Here is an 18532-nt window from a genome sequence, read left to right as displayed (position 1 = left end):
AGAGAAGAGAAGAGAAGAGAAGAGAAGAGAAGAGAAGAGAAGAGAAGAGAAGAGAAGAGAAGAGAAGAGAGAGAAAAGAAAGGCAGACAGACCCACACAAAAATAAAATAAAACATATGGACACCAAGAAGAGACAAAGTTCACTGAATGAGTTCACCGTAAAATTTCAAACTAAGAAGCAACAGATTACCCTGGGGAAATTTTAATAATTTGAGAACTAGCATTAAAATTTGATTTAATAACTGTAAATGTATATAAAATAATTAAATACATTTCAAAAAGAATATGAGTCAAAAGATAAAAACAGTACAAACCAAAACACTCCCATGTCCCAAAGAAGCAAGCAATAGCCCGTCACCACTCTTCATATAACATTAGCACAAGAGTCTGGGAGGTCTGTGCCCTGTCTGTAGTGGTTAGTTTTGTCAGCTTGACACAGTCTAGAACCACGAGTGAAGCAAGGTCCTACTGGGGAATCTTGTGGATCAGGCTGACCTGTGGGCGAGTCTATGAGGGATTGTCTTGACTGTATTAATTCTACATGTTTGACCTGGGAGGTGTCCATGAGAGATTGTCTTGATTTTGTTAACCCAGCCCACGGTTGGTGGCATCGTCCCATAGAAGAGTGTCCTAAAATAAAGTGTGAACAAGGAGGATGTGCAAGCTGAGCACTAAGCAGACATGCATTACTGCTGTCAGCTCCCTACTGTGGGTGTGATGTGACTCGCTGCTTCAAGCTCCAGCCCTGAATCCCTATGGCAATGGATCTAGCCTGGAACTCTGACCTGAATAAACCCTCTCTCCCATAAGGCTGTTCTGCCTGGGTATTTACTACAGCAAGAGAGAATGAAGCAGAATGCTGTCTCAGCTCTCTGTCCATCTCCTATCTCACCTCACTCCCCATCACTTGGTCTAGCTCCACAGTTACCAAAGGTCATGCATGCCTCCACCAGGGGCCTCTGCACAGGCAGGCTCCTCATACCTACAAGATGATCCCTGAGACCTCACATGGCTTGTTCCTGATTCCTTCAAGTCTTTGCTGAAATGTCACCCACCTCTGAAACCTACACCCAGAAAACGTACAAACCCAACATCCGTATCCCTCCTCTTCTGGGCTTACGTATGCACAGCATGTACCTGGGAGACTGCAGATCACATGTTTTGTTTTGTTTATTGCTTTTCATACCCAGTTACAATGGAAGATTAATGTAGACAACTGTCTGTTCTGGTCAGAGCAGGATTCCAGTGCCCATGATACACAGAGATTACAGAGAGAAGAAAACCAGGAGAGCAGTCAACCTTACCATATACAAGGGGCCGTTCCATTACACATGTGCACACGTGTGCTTGAATAACTGCAATGAACAGAACACGGAGAACAGCTCCCTCCTCACCCTGGAGCTGTTCTAAAAACTGGTTAGAATACACTTTTCAAAGACCAATTCACCATAAAACATTAGCACATTTTCTAAGTTGTTTTCTCAGTTACAGCACACAGTGGAATAAAAATCACTTTCAGGAATCACCTTCCTGTTCCTTATGTTTACCCTTCCTCAGAGCTCACGTGCACACATGCACTGCCAGCCATCAAGTCCCCCAACCCTTTGTTTCCTACTTCCTTCCTTCTGAGCTTTGAGAATGTTTACTTATTGTTGACATCTGCACCGCTCGTCAAAGGAATGCCCAAGGAAGGTGTTAAGCTTCCACGTCATCTGCACTCATTATTAGCCACAGACACGATATGGGAAGACAACTGCTAAAGTGTGTGCCATAGGGTAGTGACATTCATATCCACTACATAGTATGACTACTTTCCTATCAGCATTTACTCAACAATTCTGATAAAAATACAGTTGGTGGCTCACACAAACAGTTATTCAACAGGAACACTAAATACCCCTGGTTACCAAAAAAAAAAAAAAAAAAAAAAAAAAAAAAAAAAAAAAAAAAAAAAAACCCCTGGTAAAAAAAAAAAAAAAAAAAAAAAAAAATTTCACCCTCACCTGTCCTTAACTTTCAAACAATGCTAAGAATTATTCCTTAATTAATAAGGACTTAAGTTGATTATTAGAGCCAGGCTGCATGACAACTTGCTATACACAGTCAAAATTTGAAGTTTGGGGCTCAAGAATTGGCTCAGTGGGTAACAGTGCTTGATGCACAAACAACAGGACCAGAATTCAAATCTCTAGCAGTCACGTACAAAGCTGGGGGTGGCTGAGCATGCCTATAACCCAGCTCTGTGGGAGAGAGACAGGACCACATCTGGGTCCTGATGGCTGCCAGTTTACATCCAGGTTCTGTGAAAGACTCTGTCACAAGGGGATGAGGTGGAGATTCACACACAAAAAGCATTCCTATGGTTTGAAATATGCTTTAATGTATAGTTTAGGAAAAAATAAACCCAAGTACATAATAGTAATTCTTAATTCTCACTTGTGCCTAGGAGCTTCAGAAACAGGGAGACAACTGTCAAAGCTGGTTCTGAGTGCTCCCACGCCATCATCCTCTTACTAGTTTTACTGAAAGAATATGTTACCACTTAATAACATTTCAGCTCTTTTAATATTTAATAACACTCAAGCCTCATTTAATAACAATTTTAAGTAGAATTACAGGTTTTACCAAGTTCCAATACCGCCATCTAGTGGCTCCAGGTGTGACTACAGGCAGAGCTTAAAAAACTGCCACTTTAATTAAGTTACTAATTTATCACTAATGTGCAAACTTACACCATCTAATAAACCTAGGTAAAAATATCTAGGTGTTTATTCAAATGAAGTGTACTTCTGACATATGACTTCATGAGTATTTTAAATGCATATCTTTATCAACTCATCTTATTTTTTTCTTTTTTCTATTTCTTTTTTGTTTTCTTCTTTTCTGTTTGTTTTTTGAGACAGCGTTTCTGTGTAGCCTTGGCTGTCCTGGGACCAGCTCATTAGACCAGGATAGCCTCCAACTCATGGAGATCTGCCTGCCCCTGCCCCCTGCCTCTACCTCTGCCTCCCATGTGCTAGGTTAAAGGCCTATGCCACCATGCCTGGCCCTGAAACTCACCTCTGAATGTCAGGATCCTCAGTCTGTTCATATTTATCAAGGTTTTCTACAAGTGTGTACTTCAAATTTTAAAAACCATCTTTGCTCACAGAAAAGCAATCAATTCCTCAGATGACACAGAAATATCATCTCCGGCTTTTTGCAGGTAGTCTATTAACTAACTAATGGAGGCCCCTACCCTGCAGTGAGTCCCACGCGTCCTGCTGGACTGTAGTGGGCTTCCCGGGAACAGCGCTGCCTGGCTGGGCTCCAGAGAGTCTCTCACTCTTTAGGCCTATTCATGAGCCCAGATGTCTAAAGCAAGTTTAGAGCTAGGGCTGCTCAGGGGCAAAGGGGTTCACACAGCTTCACATTAATGCTGGGCATCCTGACGTCCTGCCTGCCCTGTGCGTCTATGCTGAGCCAGACTTAGCCCTGCCCAGGGCAGATACTCCATGGGTACTGAGTGCTGCGGCTACTCGGTGTGGCCAGGCTAAAGCAGTGTCACGGGTTACAGGCATGTGCCACCATGCCACCTCCCTATCACAGCGGCCACCTAGGCTAGCCCTCCCCATCCTCCAATCTTAATTGTTCTTTCACAGGGCACCCTTCAAGAGCTGAGAACAGTTCTCTGGTCCCAGCTCCTCCCCTCTCCAGATGATCACTCCTGTCTGCTATTTCTCCTGGCTGGGAGGGAGTACATCCTCATCCTACTCTTTATGTTCAGAGCAAAGCCTGCTGCCCTGTCATCGTGATCAACAGCCACTCAGCAGTGGTAACTGGCAACTACACCATGATGCCACTTCACAAACTGCCAACAACCAGTCAAGTGCCCACCCCAGCTCCCCAGCCCGAGGAAAGCCACTGGATGCTGTTCTTGTGTCCTGCTTTTCATGTATTTGTGACAGAACCCAGAACTCCACCTACTGATGTTATTGCTACCACTGCTCCTCTGAGGAGCCAGTTACACTGTTGCACCCCCAACATGCTGCAGCCTTATCTCCAAGAAAGTACAAGCTGCCAACTATCATCACACTTCCCAGCCTTTCCTACAACTACTGATAGGGCGGAAGAGATGGGCCAACTGGTTAAAGTGGAGCCACACAATCATGGAGATCTGAGTTCTGATTCCCAGCACGGGCAGGAAAATCCTGGTGGCCATGGTAGAGTGTATGTCTATTGTCCCAGTGTGGGGGAGGCAGAAACAGGAGGGCCTGGGCCTGGCTTGGCAGCCCGTCTGCCTAAGGTACAGATACTGAGAGACATCGTCTCAAACATAAATGTAGGTAAGGAGGAGGAAGACAGCTGATGACCACCTCTGCCCTCCCTCTACATGGGATTCTGTATTAATTGCTGATAAAAGTGACTAGGACAGAACGTGGAAATTAATGTCATGGACAAGTAAATATTCTCACTTTTGTATTACAAAATAACAAAAGCACATGACTCCCAGAGCATAAGACAGCAGCACTGGGCTGGAGAGATGGCTCAGTGGTTAGAGCATAAGACAGCAACACTGAGCTGGAGAGATGGCTCAGTGGTTAGAGCATAAGACAGCAGCACTGGGCTGGAGAGATGGNGCTGGAGAGATGGCTCAGTGGTTAGAGCATAAGACAGCAGCACTGGGCTGGAGAGATGGTTCAGTGGTTAGAGCATAGGACAGCAGCACTGGGCTGGAGAGATGGCTCAGTGGTTAAGAGCATAAGACAGCAGCACTGGGCTGGAGAGATGGCTCAGTGGTTAAGAGCACTGACTGCTCTTCCAGAAAAAGGAAAGGTCTCTTGTCTGCTCAATATGCTGGTTTTGGGACATCATCAGGAAAGGCCCTGAAGGGACCCTTTACCTTTTACACACAAAATTAAAGCCTTTAAATTCATCTTTATCACAGGGATAAGACAAATGGACATGCCTAATGCTATAGCAAACAGTTTCATCAGACATAGGAATGCCCTGTGAAGTGAGAAAGCACCCAGCTGAGAAGGGAAGGGACGCCATCAGGGCACACAGAAAACCTACACTAACAAACCGACAACTGGACTACATGACGGGGCAGAGCACTTTAGCAGACATCGCTACATCGCTGCATAGACTCACGTGCATGTACAACAAGCACATGAAAAGCTGTTTACCTTATCACTATAGAAAGAAAATAACACACCCCCCCCCCCGAAACCACCACTTCCCTATGCACTGGGATGACTGCTATGGAGAGGGAAAGGGGCTGGCCGGACAGACTCCTCTGTGGTTAAGGACTGCTTTCCCAGAGGTCCCAAAAAAGTGTAACATTAAGTGCTAGAAAAATAAACCATGTACCACAGGCAAGGGCAATGCCTCACTACACAAAGAAATACTACAGCAATATGCCCTGGTCTCCAGGTCAGACCTTTCCAGCCCCTGCAGCCTGTGGTGGCAGGGACAGTGGGAGGAGAGGAGGAGACTGCAATACCGTTTCTTGCGGGGTTGGAGGCCTGGAACTTGCAAAGCACACTGAGCTGATTGGCTGGAAAGCCCCAGGGATGCCCTTGTCAGGGTTTCCCAGCAACAGGCTTGGACATATGGGTGACTGCGTGAGCGAGCGAATGAATGAGTGATAGGAGTTCTGGGGCGCAAACTCTGGCCCTCACGTTTAATAAGCATCTCATTGACTGAGCTAGCTCTGTGCTTAAGCACTTCACTGAACTGCCTTTGCTGGGATTCTTCTGGGGCTGCATGGCCTGCTGGTGACAAGAAATATACAAGAGTCACAAACTTTTGTGTCCAGAGACTGTCTATATGGAAAGTGGTAGAGAAAGGCAGGAACACTAACCCAACCATCACCTGAATGGCCACCACAGGCATGCGAGGAAGACCTGTGAACCTCTCCTGGGAAACAAAGCCAATGCTGCTTATTATCAAGGAAAAATCAGCATGGATGCCTGTCTCCTTCCTCAGCAGGCTGGTCATGTCTTCAGAAGTTAACTCCAAAATAAAGTAAGATAAAAATACACAAAATAAGACCACCACAAATGAGGACAAGGCCCACACAGCTGGACCCTCAGGACACAGATGCTTCCGAGTCCCCAGGGGGCCCCAGTATTCCCTGGGAGGGCAGAGATAGGGGTGTCATTAAGTGACTCCTGGGGACTCTGAGGTCCCATCCTACCAGCTTTCATTTATATTGCTCCAGAAATCTGGAAGGCCAAAGTAAAATGCAGAAAAAGGGGTCTGCCCAACTATACAGTGTCAAGGCTAACAACACAGCTTGGGTAATTCATGATTCAGGGAAGGACTCCAGCACAGCCACCCAGCCCCACGTTAGGGAAGGACGAGGAGAACTGGTATTGGTGTCTACAGAACCCAGGATACAAGCTACCAGGTACACAGCAATTCAGAGACCCCAGGTGGTGAAATAGCACTCACGGGTACAGCTTCAGAGGCAGAGACACCCATACCCAGAGTGCCAACTCTGAAGCCCAAACTTTCCTGCAAAAGTCTCTCTGGGTAGGATAGGACATGTACCACACACGCAGAAACTGTGAGTAGAATCTGACTAAGGCTAGGAGCACCTGGCTTCCAGCTGAGTCCAGAAAAGGGAGCATAGAGGGCAGTCAGGCAAGAGAGGCCTGAGGTGAGGGCACAGCCAACTCACGGGGCACTCTCCTTCCAGGTTCTATCGCCTCCTGCCTGCCTCTCTTTGGACCTATGGTGAGGGTTACTAGGCAACTGTCCTAGGGTCCTGCCCCACAGGCATCTGCTGCTCCCTGTCTATCTGAACTGTTTCTCCTCCACCAAAGCAGTGACCACCACACATGGACTCCCACACACACTTGGCCTACTTCGTGGAAGCCACAAAGGTGGAATCACTCACCAAGAGTTCCCTCCTATGTGGCTTTCTGTAGTGAGGTTTACTCTTGTGGTAGCTGCCTCTTCCTTGTACACCACTCTCTTGGCAAGAAGAGCGTTCCAGTGTCCACTCTACAGCTGGTGAGTGAGGGGTTGCTTCCACTTTGGGACTGTTACAGACAAGGCTGCTATGAATGCTTTTTACCTGTCTTCTGGTCTCACTGGCTGTATGTCAAGGAGTCACCTGGGCCATAGCATTTGCACCCTTTCATTTACAACTTAATATCAAAAGGTCTTCTGTGTTTTAATTCCCAGCAGCAACATGCATGGATTTCTGAGTGACAGGCGTCTAGCGCCCACACTGCAAACCCTCATCTCTGTGAGCACCCAGCGTGTGGGTGATGCTATTTTTCGGGTTTAGTTTTTGTGATCACAAATGAAATTAACAGACATGGTGTTTGGGGTTTGGGGTTTTGTTTTGTTTTGTTTGTTTGGTGGGGAGTTGTGTTCAACTTGCCCACTAGATGGCAGAGTTCTCCCTAGACACAGATCTACGGGCAGGGCAGAGAGAATCTTGAAGATGAAGCCTTCTGTGGAGAATACCAACATGCTTATGAAAACCAGGAGAAATGACTATTTCTGAGAAGCAGCTATAACAAGGATGGTAAGTATATGACCATGGTGCGTGATACAGAACAGAGCCTGTCAGAAACAGGCCGTTTAGACTGCCTTTCCCAATTATACAGATAATTACAGAAAAATCAGTCGAGTATTAAAAGCATTAGATGTCCTTCTAGTACGCAGACACCTATACCCTAAAATCCTCCATCTCACATGCACCTGGGAGTTCTTACTTCTTTATCATTCAGTGCCCACCATCTTTAAGTTACTGTCCCATGTGCCCGAGATAAAGCTCTAAACACAGAGAGTTCATTTGGGCTCAGCTTTGGTGGCTCTGGTCTGCGCCTGTGGAAAGGTATCATGTCTCTCCCTAAGGTCTCTGCCACCTTCTGAGAATGAACTCCAGGCTGAGGACTAAACTCTTGACTACGAACTTCTGGAAGACACAGAGTACATCACAGCCCTGGTCTACTGTCAGTCCTCTTTCTCAGTGGTGACTTCCTAGTGTCTCATAGGATACCCACACATTCAGTGGTGACTTCCTAGTGTCACACGCAATACTCCACACATTCAATGGTGACTTCCTAGTGTCACACACGATACTCCACACACTCAGTGGTGACTTCCTAGTGTCACACACAATACCACACACACTCAGTGGTGACTTCCTAGTGTCACACACAATACCCACACACTCAATGGTGACTTCCTAGTGTTACACACAATACCCACACACACTCAATGGTGACTTCCCAGCATCACACACAATACCCGCACACACTCAATGGAGACTTCCTAGTGTCACACATGATACCCACACACACTCACTTCTGTGTGCATCTCCTTTAACTGAAATCAGAGTTTGCAGTTTAGAGTCAAGTCAAACCTTGGGGTTTTCAATTGGTTGGACCTGGTGAGCTCCCAGGTAGAAGTCCTTTCCTCCGAGAATTTCTTAGTGACAGACAATGCTTTTGTTGCTTATTTAGCTAAACTTATCTAGCACATTGATGGTCATATCTGGGTTCAAGTTATTTCTTATGAGGTAAGTAACTCTGATTATATGTTCATAAACATTTTAAGATGCCAAAAGAGACAGAATTAAGGAAGGCTAAATTAACAACGCGGGGAAGTTTCTCTTCATACTAAAGTGGCTATAAGAATATGTCTATAAATCACTGGGATTAAAAACTACATTTAAACCGGGCAGTGGTGGCGCACGCCTTTAATCCCAGCACTCGGGAGGCAGAGACAGGTAAATTTCTGAGTTCCAGGGCAGCCTGGTCTACAGAGTAAATTCCAGGGCAGCCAGAGCTACACAGAGAAACCCTGTCTCGAACATTTAAATAATCTCTTAAGTCTTTATTCAGAAATTCCTACTATTCAAAACACCCGCCCCCAGGGCCTGGCCCTTCTGAAGCAACAATTGTTGGGACACAGCCTGAGAAAGTAAGAGGCAGGGGACAAAGGTTCTGAACTGTCAAATCAGAGTGCTAGGGCCACGTGGCCAGGACTCCTCCCCTCTTGCAGAACAGTCTCTGTCCATCATTCTCACTCTTCTCCAGCGACCAACCACTGAGGGCTTGCTGTCCACTGTCCCCATGCAGGGACAGTCCAGGTGAACAGTGTTACAGCAGACCTCTAGCCACTGCAGGAGTTAATCAGGATGATATGCTCGCACACTTGTGACGGTTGTGGACCATTTAGACCACGAAATACAACTCTTGTGTGTTGCAAAAACAAAGCTTTAACAAAAGAGACCCATCCTACACAGAGACATGCTGCACACATGTAATAACACCCTTGGAGCCCATCCTACATGCAGACATGCTACACACATGTAATAACACCCTTGGAGTCACCCTACATGCAGACATGCTACACACATGTAATAACACCCTTGGAGCCCATCCTACATGCAGACATGCTACACACATGTAATAACACCCTTGGAGTTATCCTACATGCAGACATGCTACACACATGTAATAACATTCTTAATAGTGTCTTAACTGAATCATATTGACTTAAAAACTAGAATCTCCTACTAAATATATAAACGCACCTACACAGTCTTCAATGCTCAAACTAAACCTCAAAGTGAGACCAAAACATTTCATAAAGTACAGGAAACCCTGTCATCTCTGGAGTATGAGACGCCCCTCTTTGGTAAGAATTCTCTCACATTCCAAAGTATGAAAGAAGCCCAAAACTGCAGGCATGGTCGGAAAGTCCTTGGTAAGAGTAACAGTTTGCTGCAGGAGGAGCGCAGGAGGGCCATTCCTCCACCTCACGAACACAGTCCTCTCACCACATCTCAGGCTGGTCAGTGTCTTTGCAGTTGGTTCTGGGCTCAGACAACCATCCACCACCGCCCCCTCTCCATATGTTCACTTTCTTATCTATCGAGTAATGTTAAATGCTCCTTAGATACAACTCGTGTCAACACCCCCAAGCACATGGTGTAGTGGTGGTGCATCAAAGACAGCAAGGTGTATGCCAGCCACACAAACATAAGGCACAGAGCTGGGGCAAGGAATCGTCCAGGCCAGCCCAGCTTTAGAAGGTAGAGAAAAAGTCAAAAAAATGAGAGAGGAAAATTTGCAGCTGTGAGGTGATTAGAGGGAGGGTCTACAGGTGGGTTCTGCCAAGTTTTGGGGAAGTTCCAAATCTGCCCTGGGCACCTTGCACTAAGAAATGGAAGTTCTCAACTAAGAATGCTACACACAGGGAAAGACTCAAGTCTTAATGAGAAGACACCCCGACTCCTCATCTGTTGACTGCAGCAGCACAGGGGAAGCCTTCAGTACTTCCTGTCAGAAACCTTCTCGTAAAGAACACACTGGGTCCCAGTCAAGAGGTATCCGTGTGGCCGACCTGTGTAGCATATGAAAAAACATAACTTCATATAAAACAATTATGATGTAACTTGGCAATGCCAAAGCATGTCTAGAGAAGCTTTCGAGGCAGGCGCCTCTCACTCACACAGGAACTGCTGCAATGGTCTCCAGTGGCTCTACAGCACGTTATTCTGGAAGGCTACCATGGCTCCCAGCAGTTTGTTACCACAGGCAACCTCAGTACCTTCTGTAGAATCAAAGTTTAGCACCTCTGAGAAAAGAAGCAAGGTTCTCAAACTACCTCAAGTTCAAGCTGTGGTCGCTGTAGTGGCTGACAGCTGGAGTCCAGCTCTCAGGAGGCAGAGACAGGAAGATCGGGGTAAGTTCAAAGCCAGCCTGGTCAACACAGCTCCAAAGCAGCCAGTAAGCAGGAAGGACAAGATGACAGGAGCCATCTTAAATCTCGCACACTACAGACACAGAAGCAGCCAAGCTTAGGCACCATGTAAAAGCTGGCAAATCGTGTGAGGCCAATGTAGAGGTACCTAGAACTGGGCAAGGGCTGGGCTACTTTAAAGAGAAAGTTAAACCCAGAGTAGCTAGACAGCGATGATCTGGGCTGCCCGATCCTCCCTTCTGCGGGTTTCACTTCCCTTCTCAGCTGAGAACAGTGCTACATGTGAATTCTTCCAGCACTACCCCAGTCCTTCCCAAGGTTTGCAGGAATGTTCATGCAAGAAAAAAAGTTACTGCAAGACTTCCCTGAGATAGAAAATGGACAAAGTGTAGGAAGTACCTACAGGATCCAGGAACAGATCCGCAGGGCAGGGCAGAGCAGAGCAGGACCATGGAGGAGGTGACGGGTGACAGGTGACAGGTGGCGGGTGCTCTCTTACAGCAGGACTTTTCTGGAGTGGAGTTCTCAATCCTATCACATGAGTGCTAGGTATTGCAACTGAATAGAAACTACACAGGAACAACAAAAGGCTAGACAAAGTCACAGAGCTTAGAAAGCAGCTAGGCTTTGAACCTGCTTTGCTCAGTGTCAAATCTCCTGCCTGTAAGTGACACAAACTTCAAACATCAAAACAAGCAGTTAATTCAAGAAAGTTTCCCTCTTTTTATTTGCCTTTCTTCAAGATATGCCATTGTTTCAGAGCAGACCAAGCTGAGTAGGACTTCATAAACAAATCACTTGTGAAAGAGAAAACCACATCCAGGGTGAAGTCCCACGCTGAGCGGCTCATTTCAGAGCGTTTCCTGAAAACGGCAGAACGGTGCTCACAGCTCAGCAGACCAACCCCACTATCGGTACTACATCTCAACAGTCCTCCAAAAAGACCAGCCAGCAGAGACACCATCCACCTAACACAGGCGACTCTGAGCGCTCTCTTTCCGGGACTGGGCAGAACACCAAACGGTCACCTCTCAGACAGCCCTCTGACAGTCAGGAGGTAAGCTGCATCCGATTAATTTCATGGCAAATCATTATCAGAAGTAATGTTGTGTTTACTAAACTCAAAACTTCTGTTCCATCAGATGAAGACCTTGAAACAACAGGTTATTCTTTTCCCAAGATTTGGCACTCATTTTCAATATTTTTTATTTATAGTTAAGTGTAGAGTTTTAAATGTTTTTATTTTATTTTTGAGATTCCGATATAATTACATCATTTCTTCCCTATCCTCCCTCCAAACCTCCCACGTACCCATCCTTAACCTCTTACAAATCCATGGCCTCCTTCTCTTTAATTCTTACACACATCGAAATACATATAACTTGCTTGTCTGTGTGGTGTTACTCACACGGTTTCAGAGCCGACTGTTTAATACTGGAGAACCAGCTGGTGTGCTCTTCCTTAGGGAGGCCTATTTCCCTCACTGGTAGCACAGGAGCTGCCAGAAGTTCTTGGTGTGGGGCTAAGCCCTCGCTGTTTTTCCCCTGTCATTTAACATATTATGTTGATGACATAATACATCATAACATAATTCAATGTCTTTGTCATGTAGTTTTAATTACTGTTTCATGAAATTACTTGGCTTCAATTTAAAAAACAAACAAAGCCGGGTATGATGGCGCATGCCTTTAATCCCAGCACTCGAGAGGCAGAGGCAGGTGGATTTCTGAGTTCGAGGCCAGCCCGGTCTACAAAGTGAGTTCCAGGACAGCCAGAGCTATACAGAGGAACCCTGTCTCGAAAAATAAAAAACAACAACAAAAAAAAACCCACCAAACCTACAGATAATCATGGTACTTAAGTTTTCAAAAGTTAACCTGAAAGACAATCGGGTTTTCAACACTTGCCCAAAATCTTGCAGAACCTATTCCGTATGGTAATAGGGAGACACAAGCATTGCCCCGGAGCAAGTGAGCACAGTGAGAACTGGAGCAGGTGGTCTACAGAAAAGCAGCCAGGGAAGGACAGCCTTCAGATACTGGCGTTTCCATGACAACGCTGGGAGAAAGGAGATGGAGGAAAGACCAGGACTTCATTACATTGCAAATGCTTCTTTAAAGACCTCAATGTTTAAGCCTCTAAGTCTATTTTGCTTAATATTAAAGATTTAACTTTACTATGCAGTAATTTTCATATTTGTGTAGAAACTAGTATTCTAGTTATATAAATTTTGGGGGTGCAGGAGTTAGACTATGTAGAGAAAACTAGTTTCAAAGATCCCCCTCCCTCTGCCTCAGAAGTGTTAGAGTTAAAAGCATGTGCCACCATTCTCAGCCTTATTTGGAAATTTTAGTACAGGTATTTAGATATATAGGATTTTATTCCAAAAATCACATTTAAGCCAATTATGTGGCAAACAACAACGGGAACAAAGGAGGAAACACACATGTATGTTCAAACTAATTGTACACAACTGTTCAAACTAATTCTCATCAACCAGCAAAGTGACATTCTTAAGGAAAATTTCTCATCCACCCTCCTATTTCAGAGAGATGCCCCCCCCCCCCGGGGCTGCACTCTATATATGAAGCATCTTTACAGCCTCTGCTGGTTAATCTCACCCTGAGAGCACCATATTTATAGGCACTATTAGAATCCTTTGCTTTTTAAATAAGCAGTTTTTGATGGTGGAACTACTAGTTTCTGTACACAATTAGGGCCTCTCAGACCTACTTCTCTTTGACAGAATTTATGTTCATCTAGGCAGGCCAGTAGTAGGAAAGTAGTTAGACTCAAAGAAACTTCTCTTCAAATTGGTCCTTCTCAACTCAATGTTGCATTAATGTAACTGCACTTGAATTCCGGGACCCTGGTAGTGGAAGCCCCTGCCCCAGATACTCCCAACTGTTGCTCTAGGTTTCTAGTAGACCATGACACAGAACAGTAGTGATTCTAGACCTACAATCATCTGAAGAGAATACAGGCACTAGTCAGAAGTGTTTGAAACTTCAAAAAAGGGGGGTCAAGAAATTTGACTGACAAGCCAGACAGCTACATCACCTCACCAAATACCATTTCCTTCACTGATGGTCCGTCCACTCAGCATTTCCTACTATGTGCTAGAGATAGCAAAGGCAAACAAAGAAAAACTGAAGTTCCTACCCACTCACACATGAGAATCTGTCACCAGCTGTTTGGTTCTTCTGATTCATATTTTGTAAATTATGATTATACTTTGTGAATGAAAAATATTAGATTACTACTTATTTGAGTTATAAAGTATTTAAACAGAATAAAGATAATTAAAATTGGCAAGCCTTTTTGTAAGATGTAAAATACAAACCAGTCCTTTTCCCATTACTCCAGAGAATTCCTACTGTCTCCTACTTTGATTATTTGGGGAAGAGAGAGATGAGCAGGGTCAATGAAACTGGATGAGTCTCCCAGAGCATCTGGGGCCTGGACCCATCTGAACTGACCAGTACCCAAGACTGGGTATAGGAGCGCACACCTTTAACCCCAACACACAGGCAGGCAGATCTCTGTGAGCTGGAGGCTGGCTTGATCTAAATACTGAATTCCAGGACAGCTAAGGCTATATAGAGACACCCTGTCTCAAAAAAACCAAAGTAATGGGGGAGCCGGGAAGTCAGACAGGCAGATGGGCAGGAATTCATAGCTCAGAGAGGTACATAGTATTTCAAGGACCTGTGTTCAATGCCCAGTGCTCCAAAAATAAAAACAAGTAGTTAGAGAGAGAGGTAGGAAACAGTAGCAGTAACGTCGAGGGTGTGTTCTAACAGTGCTAAAGCATGTACATGGAGTCTTCAGTATAAAATGCCCTCAAAAAGAAGCCCTGGGCTCTGGGGCTCCACCTCCAACCAAAGTTCTCATCCCTGTTTTCTCAGCAATCCTCACAGGTTCTACATACCATGGGGTCTAGCCTGCTGTAAGATGGCCACCTTGAGCAATCACAACCAGCTTGTTCTTTCTAATGGCTCACACCCAGAGGAATACAAAATCGCAGCCCTGGTCTTCTACAGCTGCATCTTCCTGATTGGGCTGTTTGTTAATGTCACTGCATTGTGGGTTTTCAGCTGTACGACCAAGAAAAGAACCACAGTAACCATCTACATGATGAATGTCGCACTACTGGACCTAGTATTCATACTGAGTCTGCCCTTTCGGATGTTTTACTATGCAAAAGGAGAGTGGCCATTTGGAGAGTACTTCTGCCACATTCTTGGGGCCCTGGTGGTGTTCTACCCAAGCCTTGCTCTGTGGCTTCTCGCTCTCATCAGTGCTGACAGATATATGGCCATCGTACAGCCAAAATACGCCAAGGAGCTGAAGAACACCGGCAAGGCCCTGCTTGCATGTGTGGGGGCCTGGATAATGACCCTGACCACCACTGTCCCCCTGCTACTGCTCTATGAAGACCCAGATAAGGCCTCCTCCCCTGCCACCTGCCTCAAGATCTCCGACATCATCCACTTAAAAGCTGTCAATGTGCTCAACTTCACACGACTCCTATTTTTTTTCCTGATCCCTTTGTTCATCATGATCGGGTGCTATGTGGTCATCATTCACAGTCTCCTCCGAGGGCAGACGTCTAAGCTGAAGCCCAAGGTCAAGGAGAAGTCCATACGGATCATCATCACGCTCCTGCTGCAGGTGCTCGTCTGCTTCGTGCCCTTCCACATCTGCTTTGCCATCCTGATGCTACAAGGAGAGGAGAACGGCTACAGCCCCTGGGGAGCCTTCACCACCTTCCTCATGAACCTCAGTACCTGTCTCGATGTGGTTCTCTACTACATTGTTTCCAAACAGTTCCAGGCTCGAGTCATCAGTGTCATGCTATACCGCAATTACCTTCGCAGTGTGCGCAGAAAAAGTGTCCGGTCAGGCAGTTTACGGTCACTTAGTAACATTAACAGCGAAATGCTTTGAGTCAAAGCAAGCTGCCTGTCTTCAGTCTCTTTAAAATTCTTTTCCTATCTACTCTCAGGTGAACCAGCATTCTACACTATCCAGTCCCTTCTCTAATAAAGAGAAATAATAATGATAAACTTTCAAAACTTCTGTGGTGTTGTATTCCAGCAACATGATTAAATGCTGAGTATTCTGATAGCTCATTTATTTTTATCTTACAAACATGTGTGTGAGCCATGTGTAGTGGTCATGACTGTGATCCAAGCATTCAGAAAACTTAGAAGGCCAGCCTCGGCTACATAGTGAAACTCTGCCTCAAAAAAAAAAAAAAAAAGTAATAAAAAAACATGTTCATGAATTATTTGGGGATAGTTAGCTTCATAATCAAGCCTTATCTGAGAAGGTGGCTAACTAGCTTAACATTTTTAGATTCTGTATACAATATACTCATGGGAGGGAAAAAAAGAAGCTATCATTCAAAATAATTTGATGGCTCTCCCTTACATCGAGTTCACCCTTAAGATGTATTTTATGTTCTAAACATCAGCTTTCATAATTTCTATATAAGCAACTCTGCCCGACACCACAGAGCATAATTGAAGGGAGCAGGACGTTCCACTGGCCTCCCCAGCCCTTTCTTGTAAAAACAGATGCACTCAACAAACACTTGCTGCCTTCCAAACCCCACTTAAGGCAACTGAGGACACAGTTCTGACCCAATAAACTGACTCACTCCTATAGCATGACATGCTTATGAAGCAGCTAAATAATTTGTTACAATACCAGCCAGGAAGTCATAGGTTCTGATCCTAGCCTCTCTATTTGACCTCTCCATAAAGAAACACTGTGTCTAAGAGAAAAGGAACCGAATTACAACATATAAACTCCTACTGCTCTAAACATGGACGCAGGAGCTTAGACTTACAACTTCCTCGCAAAATCACCTTTATTGCTCTTTTCTCTTGTTTTGGGACAGGGTGTAACTCTGGGTTCCCTGGAATTCCATACATAGCCAGGCTGGTCTTGTACTCGGTGATCCACCTGCCCCTGCCTCCTTTCAGGTCTGATTTTCAAAAATCATAAATATTTACCAAATGTAAATACTGTCATAATTATAAGATACAAGAGCAAAGATGGTGCTTTGATACAGTTTTTGAACAAAGAGAAAAATAATGGAAGAGTGAAATTCTTTAATGAGCATTAGAGAGGGAGAGCCCTGTGGAGTTTATGGTACAAACACAGTCACTGGGTGAGAGCACACTAGCCTTGCAGGAGTAAGGAGGCCCTGCATCTGCCCAGCCTAGGGGGAAGGAGAAGGTGCTTAGTCACAGCCTGTTTTCAACCTTTCAGACAATCTTCTCTTGGGCAGGTTCTCTGCAAGACTGTTCCAAAAGGTTTCCTTGAAGAACATGCTAAGAGTATAAAGGATAACAAGAGCGTAGACACAAAGCAATGAGGTTAAGCGTGTCCTGTGGTCCTCACAGGGAATTGCATATAATGAAAAACAATTCATAGAAGCATAATATATTGCTTCTATGTAATGTATGTATTATGTAACTGTAGTTGATGCTCTTGAAAATGTATTCTATATATGCATAGCATATGTAGGCATGTGTGTGGACATCAGAGAGCAACCTGGATGTGTCAGTTACTTCCCTCCAGCCCACCACGTAAACTCCAGAGATCACACTCAGACATCAGGCTTTGCAGCAAGTACCTTTAGTCACTGATGGCTCTCATCGGCACCAAGCACACCCTAACATATAGAAAAAACTCAAATGCAATGATTCTGGAGGAGTTTGATTCTGGAAAATAAATACCCACACATAAAATATAAACAACTAATAAATAATAGGTATAGTAGGGTGAATGTGTCAGGCACAGGTTACTGGACATAGCTAACATAGCTTTTGTTTGTTTGTTTGTTTTTCGTTTTGTTTTTCTAGGCGGGATTTCTCTGTGTGGCCCTGGCTGTCCTGGAACTCACTCTGTGGACTCAGAAATCCGCCTGCCTCTGCCTCCCAAGTGCTGGGATTAAAGGCATGTGCCACCACTGCCCGGCTCATATTTAGCTTTTAATAATGTAGTTACATTGAAAACAATGGAGAGGTTTGTTTGTTTGTTTTTCCCTGAGTTGAAGTAGGTCATGAGCATCCATTAGATGTCAGGTGCAGTTTCTACACAGAGCACCTGAGAAAGACAGCCCAGTCTATGCAGACGTCAACAGCCTTGCTTAGAGTCTAACTCGGGCTCATGTTGGTAATTATCCTCTCAGTGTCTCTGAATACACCAAGTAAGATCCTTCACAATGACCTAGTCAGTAGCACAGATAGATGGTTGATGACAAGGAGTCAGCGACATAATAAGTGCATGCAGTATATATTAGCTGAATTAGTAAAAGTCTGAGCAATCCCACCGTGGCAAGAGGTATCCAAGAGCAAGCTGGTTGGGAGAGGCTAGAAAGGGTGGACAGCATTAGAATACAGAAGCTTAAGGGAAGAAGGGAACCAAACAGGGTTGCAACTACAAGCTGCTAGTAAGGCGCCTCCCTCACCTCTTCACGGTCTGTGCAGAGCACCTCCAATCGATGAGTGGAGGGCCAGCTACAAACAAGCTCACATACAGTACAGATCACAAGAGCTTGCATGAAGTCACAAAACTAGTAAGTGGCACAGCTGGAATGCAACCCTGTGCAGGCCATGAGCACACTGTTGTGCCTCCCACCACTCCAGGTGGCCCTTGAGGACTCTGATCCTTACTTTTAAGGAAATAGGGATTTCAAGGTTTGGATTTTGGTTTTTAGTTTAATTCTAACACAGCTGTGACAGTTGTTTCCATTCTTTTTTTTGTTTTGTTTTTTTTGTTTTTTGTTTTTTTGAGACAG

General features: G+C 45.0%; 2 protein-coding genes across 3 annotated transcripts in view; one reads left to right on the top strand and one right to left on the bottom strand.

Moving 5' to 3' along the window:
* Ubac2 (UBA domain containing 2) overlaps nt 1-18532 on the bottom strand; it is a 148260-nt gene that overhangs the window by 96947 nt on the left and 32781 nt on the right. The gene's annotated exons all lie outside the window — the stretch shown is intronic.
* Nucleotides 11568-15844, top strand: Gpr18 (G protein-coupled receptor 18). The gene is made up of 2 exons (XM_021203331.2): nt 11568-11773; nt 14637-15844. The coding sequence occupies exon 2, from the start codon at nt 14671-14673 to the stop codon at nt 15664-15666; it is 996 nt and encodes a 331-aa protein (XP_021058990.1). The 5' UTR covers nt 11568-11773; nt 14637-14670; the 3' UTR covers nt 15667-15844.

This window comes from Mus pahari, chromosome 8 (assembly GCF_900095145.1).
Source record: "Mus pahari chromosome 8, PAHARI_EIJ_v1.1, whole genome shotgun sequence".
Classification (NCBI taxonomy): domain Eukaryota; kingdom Metazoa; phylum Chordata; class Mammalia; order Rodentia; family Muridae; genus Mus; species Mus pahari.
The sequence above is the reverse complement of the archived record's forward strand: the minus strand, read 5'-3'. Positions and strand labels throughout refer to the sequence as shown.